Source organism: Leptomonas pyrrhocoris, assembly GCF_001293395.1.
Source record: "Leptomonas pyrrhocoris isolate H10 chromosome Unknown, whole genome shotgun sequence".
NCBI classification, from domain to species: Eukaryota; Euglenozoa; class Kinetoplastea; order Trypanosomatida; family Trypanosomatidae; genus Leptomonas; species Leptomonas pyrrhocoris.
Window position 1 is genome coordinate 557,763 of NW_015438357.1, and position 10,058 is coordinate 567,820.

The 10,058-nt window shown below is 59.8% G+C and overlaps 2 protein-coding genes across 2 annotated transcripts; both read left to right on the plus strand.

Annotated features, from left to right (window-relative positions):
* Nucleotides 1–559: 559 nt before the first annotated feature.
* Nucleotides 560–5,482, plus strand: ABB37_00160 (hypothetical protein; the record flags this gene model as incomplete). Its single annotated transcript, XM_015796252.1, has 1 exon — nucleotides 560–5,482. The coding sequence occupies one exon, from the start codon at nucleotides 560–562 to the stop codon at nucleotides 5,480–5,482; it is 4,923 nt and encodes a 1,640-aa protein (XP_015664260.1).
* Nucleotides 5,483–8,369: 2,887 nt separating this feature from the next.
* ABB37_00161 (putative ser/thr protein phosphatase) lies at nucleotides 8,370–9,827 on the plus strand (the record flags this gene model as incomplete). The annotated part of the gene is made up of 1 exon (XM_015796253.1): nucleotides 8,370–9,827. The coding sequence occupies one exon, from the start codon at nucleotides 8,370–8,372 to the stop codon at nucleotides 9,825–9,827; it is 1,458 nt and encodes a 485-aa protein (XP_015664261.1).
* Between the last annotated feature and the right edge of the window lie 231 nt (nucleotides 9,828–10,058).

Below are 10,058 nucleotides of genomic sequence, written 5' to 3' on the forward strand. Positions count from 1 at the left end.
AAACGTCGACGGACGTACAGTTTCTGCGACTGTTGTCTCATCCAGCATTCCTCGGGCCACCCGACGCACGTATTACGTTGGAGACCGTGAAGAAGGGAAAAAAAAACGTGTTCTCTGCCCGACAATCGGCTTTTGTGTCTTTTCAAAAAATCAGTGGCTCTCAACCTCTCCCTCTCTCTTGTGTTTCTTCACATTCTCCTTGGGCTCGCGTCATGACCTTCTTCTTTGTTTCTTCTGTTTGAGAGTACTTCTGCAGATACTCTGTAGGACGTCTACGTGCCTCAGCTTGATATTGTTATTATTTGGTGGTAGTTGTCGTTCTCCCATTCAGGGGTTGCGCACAGCGTTCTTTTCCTCCCATCAGTTGCCGAGTAGAACGAGAGGAAACAACAACAAGCGTGATTCTGCTTTCCTTTTGAATCGAAACCGTCTATCATAATTTTTGGATTACGAGTATGGTGTGTGCTCCGTTAAAAAAAAAAAATAAGGAGAACAAAAGAAATAAAATCTCAGTACGGTAATAATCGGGTAAGCGGAACCGTTTAATTGCTGATGAGAGATGCTAATTATTCGGAAACTTGTGGAATCCGCGGCCGTCAACGCGGTGTGCGTGCTGCAACTCGAAAACGGTCTCTCCGTTCTGCTGGCAGCCATCTCTGAAAGCGTTCATGTGTACGACATCTGCCTCGTTGACGGTGCTCCGTCGTCGTCGAGCACCGCTTACGACGCCCGCCCGCGTGGTCACGTCTTTCACGTTGGCTGCGGCGTTGTCAGCCTTCTCGCCCTGGCCAACCAATGCGTCTTCTTGTGGACGCGCGATCAGGAGTGCATTATCGTGCGCTATCAAGCAAACCTCGCCACGGCGCTGGTCGACCCGCGTGTGGTAGATTCCGATCACGTGTACCGCCCCAGCGGGGAGCCATCTCCCGTGCACTACAAGGAGCACCACTGGTACGTCGTGGAGCGGCTCCGGCTGTGGTGCCCCGACGCCTGTGCCTCGCTGCACTCACCCGAGCTGGGTGTGAACGACAGCGTGGAAATGGTGCACCTTCGCTTCTGCAGTGAGCACGTCTTTTTCGTGTGCATTAAGTGGGAACGCACCTGCGTACCCGGCAGAGCCGCCGCGACGTCATCGACGGCTTTGAGTAACAATCCAAGTGTCCCTTCGTCTGCCTCGGTACCCTCACTGGTCACGACACGCTGGCATACGTGCGACTACATGCGCCTGTTCGCCGAGAACCGATTTCCGTACCCGACGCAGAACTGCAGCGTCGCTACCCGCCGCCCGGGCGAGTCGGCCGAGGCCCATCAGCAGCGCATTGAACAACTCTGGCAGTCCGGCTCGACCTTCGCCAACGTGCTGGACGAGGATCTCATCGCCACCCACGCCGTGATGGAGCTGTCGAAGCGCAAGACCGCCGCGACGCCGACTGTTCTCGCCGCCTTGTCTACCGGCCCTGAGAAAGTCGACTGGTGCGGAGTGCAGGCGGTGACCGTGCACCGCGAGACGTACTCCTCTCCCTCTCCGTTGATGCCGACCCCTGCGTTCTACTGCAACGCGCGTCAGGGCGGCTTCACCAACGTGCGTATTGTGTCGGGGCGGGCCGCCGTGTACCAGGCCTCGCTTGACTTGTCCACCTCGAAGTCCACCGCGGTCAAAGACGACTACGCAGCGGACCGCATCGGCGCGCTTGCGGTTAGCTCGCCGCGGCGTGCCAGCCGCCGTGGACTCGACTGGACGCTGCTCGCTTTTCTCACATCGACGAGCCACACCGCGATCTATCATCTGCAACGTGCTCGCACCCCTCTCGGGACGCCGCAGTACGTGCTGGACGGCCTCTTCTCCGGCCCGCTGCGTGTACAACAGGTGCTCTTCTGCACGCACAGCGGAGACGCGAGCAACGATGTGTGGGTGGCGTTGGACAGCGGAGTGGTGACGCGGTTCTCGATTGCGGCGCTGCGCGCGCGGTCCGCAGACGCGCGTGACGTGAGGAACGTGCACCTCTATCCCTGGCCCGAGACCGCCATCGCCGGACTCCCCGCCACCTTCTTGTGCCGTCGTTTGCTCCCCGCAGACACCCTATTCCATCCTATTCGAGGGTCGGAAGGGGTAATCAACAACGGGGCCAGCGCCAACAGCAGCACAGGCGTCAAGAACGGTTCGCTCTCCGTGTACCCGTGCACGAAGCGTTATGCGTTGCTGTCGGACTGCGTGCAGGACGTCTACGTCGTGGATCTCGTGGAGCGACGCGTTGTGGCGGCCCTGGCCGGAGACGGCCCCATGACGGATGTCTGTGAGGCCCCACACGGCTACGTGGCCGCCTTCGCCCGCGGCGTACTGCGCTACTTCCAACCGGGCATGCAGCTGCACGTGCGCGGCACGGTGCGTCTGCCCCCTTTTGGCATGCCGATCCGCTCGATCTATGCCGCACGCGTGACGGACCGCCGCACCGCTACTGGCGCAACTTCTGCGAGCTCGCCTGGCGTGCGCGTCGAGGCCGGCGTGTACGTGATGATGAGCACGCACCACACCTCACAGCTGTATCGTGTGGAGGACGCGAACATGTGTGCCTGTACGTCAGACGCATGGGTCTATGAGAAGAACGAGGCGACGCTGGCTTTTGATGCAGTGACGGAGGGGCATGTTGCTGGTGCGCTGGACGGCAACTCCCCCACCGTGCTAGTGCAGTGCACCCCCACCCGCTGCGTGTTTGGCTCCACAGTGCACCGGCTGCCGTCCCCGCTGGTCCGCGCCGTCGTCACGGTGGTGCCGGGCGTGGGGGCGGTGTGCGTTGGTGCCTTCTGCGAGGCCGCGCTGGCCGGCACCCACCTCTCCGTCGCCGTCGCCGACGCCGGCGTGTGTACGGTGGATGTGGCGACGAAGACGGGTGTTTCGCTCGGCTTCCCGGCCTGCCTGACCGCGCGCGGGATGACCGGCGCGTCCGTGGAGGTGCTTGTCGGACGTTGGGATGGCTGCGTGACGGTGTTGGAGCTGCAACGAGCGGGCGAGCCGGCGGCGTGGCGCTGCGTTGCTTCTCAAACCATCCAAGCCGCGTTTGGCACCGCCTCTCCGGTGCAGCAATTTCTGCCGCTTCCCCGCGCAGGGGTGATGTCGCGATGGATGGCCGCGCACAGCAGCGGCGAGGTGTCCATCCTCGCCCTCGCACGCAAGCAACAAACCACTGGTCCGTCTTCAACAGAAGCTGAACAGGAGGAAAAGGAATGCACCGGCGGTGCGGGGTGGGTGTTTTCGTGGGCGCCGACTTCACCTCCGTACCGCCGGGCTCAGCAGAAGGTGACGTGCGCGATGGCTTCCTTGGTGCGTGCCCCGGTTGATGCCGCGAAGGACGGTGAGGAAGAGAAGGAGGTGTACAACGGGTTCGACGGGGCGCTGCTGCAGCCACGCGACGGCGCCCTGCTCTTCTTCTCCGTGCCACTCGAAGAGGGCGACACGCAGGCCCCTCCCCACATGCAGCGCCTGCGCGAGCGCGACGAGGAAGATGGGGAGTGGGTGGTGCGTCTGGAGAACACTGTCCGCGCCATTGTCCCACCGGACGCGACAGGGCAGGTCCGCGCCGCCCCCTGGCGATGTGCGGTGCTGCTAGAGACGATCACCGCGGATGGGACACTGCGCTACGATGCGCTGGTCGTGCAGCAGGATGAGATCACGCTGTGCACGCTGGACACCCACCTCTTTGCCAAGCCCTACCCACGCCCGCGCGCGACGCTGTCAACGACGAACTCCTCCCCCTCTTCCTCTTCGACCACCGCACCGTCCGCCGGCGCCCGCCACGTCCCCCTCCCACCGCCCCCAACTCGAGCCCACGTGCTGGCGTGCACGGCGCCAAGTCGGTACATATGCACCCACCGCCTGCAGCTGCCGCAGCTGAACCCGCACGAAACGCTCGTCTCCATCGCGCGCGAGCCGGACGACGAGGGCGAGGGCGTTTTGCTGTGCGTGACGGTGTGCGACCAGACGTCGCTGACGCGGCTCACAACGCTGCACTCCGGTACTCTGGCGGTGCTGGACTCCTTCGTCCTGCACGAGAGCATCGCGCATTGGATGTCGGCGGTGCCGCCCAGCACGCCTCGCATCGCCCGCGCCGCTCCGCTCTTTCTCATGTGCTCGGAGAACACACACAACGGCACCGTGGAGTTGCAGGTCGTGGCGGCCCACCCCCTGCGCATCGCCTCTAGCGAGACCTTGGAGGACTCCCCCGGCTGGCTTGACGTGGTCTCGAGCGGCGTGAGCGTGGACGGTGCGGTGCAGGTGGTGCCGACCCGCATCAACAGCGAGGGCGACACCTACGGCGGCGAAGTCCTGGTGACGGTCACCGTGGACTACGCGATTCACCTCTTTGTGCTGCGCGGCTACACATTGCTGTTTCAGCACTGCGTGTTGGCCCCCGCCTGCACCACCTCTGTCACGCTCTGCTACCCCATCGTCACGGTCTGCACGGAAGGTGACTCGAACGTGTACCTGCAGGTGTACCCGGTGAACGATGACACGGAGGTGTTCGCGCCGAGCTACTCGGAGGAATCCACCAAGCCGCTGAAGAAGTACGGCAAGGTGTCGTGGAAGATGCGTGTGTCGATGCGGGAGCCGACCTTCGGCGCCAGCGTCCTCGCGCAGGCGCCGTTGTACGACCGCTGCGTCCGCACCGACGTCGAGGGCGATGTGACGGTGATGTTCATCACCCTCGCACCGGCCAACAGCAAGACACGCAGCGCGGCCCACATCAAAGGCGAGGACTCCTACGTTGGCTCCGCGGAGGGCCCGCAGACGTTCCTCACGCACGCCGTTCGCCTGCCCACGGTGCCGGTGAAGGCGCGGGTGCTACGTCATGTCGCGCCGATTCAGCGCCGCTACCCCCGTCAGCTGCAGTGCAGCGGCCACAACTACCATCTGCAGTCAAGTAGCGTGCGGAAGGACTGCTCGTCGCGGCTGCTGCTGCTGCCCTGCCACGACGGCAGCCTCTACGGTGCGTTGGAGATTCCGTACGGCTTTGCGCATCCGCTGATGCGGCTGGAGCAGGTGATCACCGACGCCTACGCACTGGATTTGTCGGTGGATGTGAACCCGTCAGCGCCTGCGGGGGTGCTGCAATACACGTACCACCTTCGGCCCTTTCGCGTGGCACGTGCGCTGCAACCCCTCACCGGGATGCGGCAGGCGGAGAAGCAAGCCTGTGTGATGGCGGACGCCGTCTTTGAGTACTTCCTGCTTCGCGATTTGGTGCAGAATGGATATGGCGCGGTTGCGTCTTCTTCCGCTCCCGCCCTGTCCACGCCGTCATGCAGGAGGTCAGTGTCGCATGCCCCTGCTGCCACGGGCGCTGTCGACGTTCCGCCGGAGAGCGACGCTGCGGTGGTGCGGCGCAAGTTTACCGCTTTAGACGACGTCGTGCAGACACTGCTAACGGAGGAGTATGGGGATGACTTCACGGTGGACACGTGCGCGGAGATGCTGAACGTACTGTAGTGGCAGAAGCGTAGGGCACCGTGGGATTTTGTCATCTCAAAAGAAAGGAAAAAATATGTTAAGAGAGTCTCCAGCGGCGGTAGCGTTGCGAGCTGGAGGCTCCACCCCACCCCCCTCTCTCCCCCAGGTTTTCGTCTATTATTTCTCCCGTACCCGTAAAGAACGAGAAGGGAAAAGCGGTCTTGTTTGCGCTGTATTTTCTTCGTTTATAAAAAAAATGGATGAAAGGAAAATCCCTGTGCACCACAAGGAGGCTCCGTTTAGTAGAAGCTACGAGGAAGACTAATTCTCATCGCTTGTCACCATCTGCTGAGCCTTTTTTAGTTTACTCAAGGAGCTGTTGACTTTGGTACTCGTGAAGATAACACTGTTTGGGGCAGTAAAGGCGCATCTCCGCTCGCGTGCATTGTTCTTCTCCGCCTCATTTATTCTCTCTCTCTCTCTCTCTATATATATATATATCCTTCTCTCCGCTCTTGTGGCTTTATCCACGCGTTTTTAACTGCATCAAAGAATGAAAAAAGAAGAACACATTTTCCTCCTCTTTAACTTACACAATTTGTTTTCTCCAGTATCATACATACATATTTTGTTTTTCTTGTATTCTCTGATTGATACGGAGCTCTTTCTCGCTCTCTTTCTCTCACACTCCATCTTTTTCACCTTTATTCCTCGTCTTTTTGTCCCTTCTCGGAATCCACGAAAAAGATCGTGAACAGTGAACGTTGCACTGCGGAAGAAGAAGAAAAACGGTTATTTTTACAGCTACTTCAACTTTTTCTGTGCTGTCTTTCCCTTTTTTCCTTTTCTTGTTTTGCACTACTTTCGTACACCGTGCGTGCTTTTTCAAAAACGCGCGCGCGCAGACAGACGTATCCGCCAGGAAGAAAAGAAAAAACTGGCGGTAATCTTCCACGATTACGTGGAAAGAAAGGAAACAAAAGGACACAACACCAAGATCGCTGTCACCACGTCAATTCTCACAGTGGTCTCAAGACGCACTGTTCTCCTTTTACTATTGTCTTTGCTCTTTAAGAAAACAAAAAAAGACCTTCGGCTATACAATACTAACAGGTGATTTGCATTTACATTTAATGTATAGCTACCAACCTTATTGACTCTCACACTGAATCGAGCATTTCTCGTGTGTCCATTCTCCACGAAGCGTTTCGTTCTTCTCTTCCTTCGCCTTTTTTCTGCGCCTTGTGTGTTTGTGGTTGTACGCACACGCATATATTGCGAGATCAGTTTTTTTTTTTATTGCTTTCTCTCTGTGTTTGGGTGTGTGTGCTCCTTGCTTTTGTTTGTTTTCAAACCTGCTGCTGCGGTGGTTCATCCCGAAGGTACATCCTTCTCTGTTCAATTTTGTTGTGCGCTAGTTCGAACATCTCACCCCCACCTATCGGTCAACGCGCCCCGTCGAGCACGTCTTTCCACTTTCGTTTGGTTTCCCCTTTCCCTTTCAGTGCGCTTTCAGTAGTCTCTATTTGGTTTTTCTGTTTTACTATTCTCTCCTCAGTATCTGGGCAGCTTTTCTTTTTTTTCCCTCTGTTACTTTCTTTTTCTTTTTGCACTGCTACCCTCACCTCGTATATCTCCTTTTTATTTGCTGTTGCTCCTCTCACGATTCTCATTGGTATTCCTTTCCAAGTTGGAGTACACAATTATAAACCCCCCGAGTGTGTGGTGCGCGTGACTCTCCCTGTATCTCTCTCTCTCTCCACCAATCGAGTGTGTGTGTGTGTACTTGCGTTTTTTTTTCCTTTTCTTCTCTATTAATCGGTTGTCTAATCGTTGTTCTCCGTGCTGCCTTGTGTTGTGTATTGACGCCTTACAGAAAAAAAAAACATAACTAACTAATAGGGAGCAGCGCACTCGCCATGTCGAACGGTAAAAACGGTAATCTAATGAGTCAGCTGAGCGGGCTGCGGTTGTCGGACGGCAGCGTGGTGGGCAGCCGGATTAGCAGCACGCCGCCGACGCTGTCGACCCTCAGCTCCCGCTCCACCCCCACCGCGGGCTCCCCCTCCAGCTTCCCCGCCACGACCACCGCGACCGACCCTCTTGGCACCAAGCAGGGAAATCAACGTCGCGGGCATCGTGTGGGACAGGCGGAGAAGACGGAGTCCCCCAGCTCCCTCATGGACAAGATCGGCCTCCTCATCGCACAAAACCAAGGCTCCCTCGCCAACACCTCCGCTAACGCGTCGGCGTCGACCACCAAAAGCACAAACGACGGCGATAGCGGCAGCAACATCATCTCCTCCCTCGCGGCACACATCCATAAATCACCGCCGCCGTCGAGTAGCGGCAGCGCCGGTGCGACGACCTTCTCGGCCCCGTGGACTCCTCCGCCCGGCCTTGCCGCGGCGAGTGCCAGCACAAAAAATGGAATGGTGTTGCCGAAGCCGCGCTCCGCTGAAACGGCTGCCTCTGCTGCCCACCCCGCAGCAGCGGCGGCGGCGCAGCCCGCAGCGACCGTGTCGAACGGAGGGGAAGCGCTGAATCCGAAGGTGTTGGAGTTTTTTAATACAGTGGCGAACTCCTCTCGTTCGCCCCCGCCGCTGGCGGAGTTGAAGGTGGCGGTGGCGGTGCCGGCGGCAGAGTTGTCCGACGCGAAGTCCGGCCCGGCGCGCACGCCTCGCGCTTCTTCCTCCTCTGTCTCCCCGGAGCCGGTAATCCCGGCCGGCGTTGCGGTGACAGCGCCGAGCAGCGCTGCAGCAAACGCGCGTGCGGGCGTGTCGCGAACGTCGACAATTGCCACCACCACCACGGCAGCACCGGCGGCAGCACCGCGGCAGCGGCGAGGCCCCCACCGAGGGACACCCGCGACCCGTCCAATCGCTTTCTCGCCGGCGCCTTCGGTCACATCGACAATTTGGACGCCATGAAGCCGTTTATTCGCTCCGCCCCGTCGATCGCCGCGGATGCGCGCTACATCATCGTCGGCGACGTGCACGGGTGCGTAGAGCAGCTGGAGCAGCTGGTGGAGAAGGTGAATTACGTGAAGGGCAAGGATTGTCTCTTTATCATAGGCGACTACGTGAACAAAGGGCCGGACTCGATTGGAGTGGTCCGCGCGTGCCAGCGGCTTGGCGCCTACGGCGTGCTCGGGAACCACGATTACACACTGCTGCGCTGCTGTGCCCGCATGCGTCGCCGTCCCTTCACTCCGGAGGACCTACGCGACCCGGTGAAGCGACTGGCGCAGAAGTTTCCAAAGGACTGCGAGTACTATCTACGCGGGCTGCCCCACATTGTGCGCATCCCCCGCCACAACCTCCTCCTCGTCCACGCCGGTCTCAACGTGGAGCACGCGCTGGAGGAGCAGAACGTGGAGGAGGTGATGCACCTGCGCCGACTGGAGGAGGTGCCGAATCGGCCAGGTGGGTACAACGCGATCGCCAAAGGCATGAAGGGCGAGCGGTGGGGGACGCTGTGGAAGGGGCCCGAGATGGTCATCTTCGGCCACGACGCCTTCTCTGGCTTTCAGTCGCACCCGTACGCGTGCGGCATCGACACCGGCTGCGTGTACGGCGATCCGCTGACGTGCGTCGTGTACGGCCCCAACTCGACGGCCGGCGAGTTTTTCTCCGTGCCCGGCCTGCCGAAGCTGGAGAACGAGATGAAGGGGCTGCCGCCGCCCAACTCCGGCATCTACGAGCAGCATGAGGGGGATCTCGCGAAGCTCATCATCCGCCCCACAACTCGCCCCACGCCCGCGACGAGCGGCACCATCGGCGCACGGCCGGTCTTCCTCGCCGCGCCGCTCGGGTACACGGAGGCTCTGGAGGGCGTCCGCGGTGAAGGGGTGCCGAGCGCCAAGACGACGAGCAACCTCACCGCCACTGTCACCAGCACCAACACCCTCATGACGCCGACCTCCGCCTCGCCGTCCCGGCTGGCGACGCCGACGTGTCCGACGAACGTCCGCCTTCTCGAGACGACGACGGTGAACACGCGCGAAGTGCAGCGCTCGACCCTGTTGGCGCTCTCCGCGACGCGCGAGTTGTCCGCGATCGCGGTACTGCTCGGCATGCCGCTGTACAGCAACGAAATTGATGCCATGCTCGGCGCAGAAGCGAAGGACGACGTGGCGCAGGAAGCCTTCTGGATGCCCTTCGCCCGTCTTGTTTTGGTGGCAGCGGAGGGCATGTCAGAACGGAGCGCCAGCGAGTTGGCTTCAACGGAGGCGGCGGTTCAGCTCGCGCTCGACGTGTGCGAGGAGATGGAGGGGGTCGGGACGGCGCTACACGCGGAACTTCTCAAGTTCATTGCGAGCGCGAGAGAGAACCAGAAGTGGCCGAAGCGCATCGTGAAGTGCGCGGAGGCCCTTGTAAGCTGAAAGCAAGTGGAAGAAATGACGGACGCTTTCTGAATACTCGCGCTAACGCGGCAGTTTACGCTTCTCCCCGTTTTCGAAGCTCGTCTCAACGCCCACATGCGGTCACCCGTGGAAACGCATTGGCTTGTGTCGAAGAGCGCGCTTACGACGCGCTGCGAACGGCCCTCCATTTTTTTGTTTTCTTTCCCGCATCTCGACTCCACTGTATAGAGGCTCTTTTCTTCTTTCTGC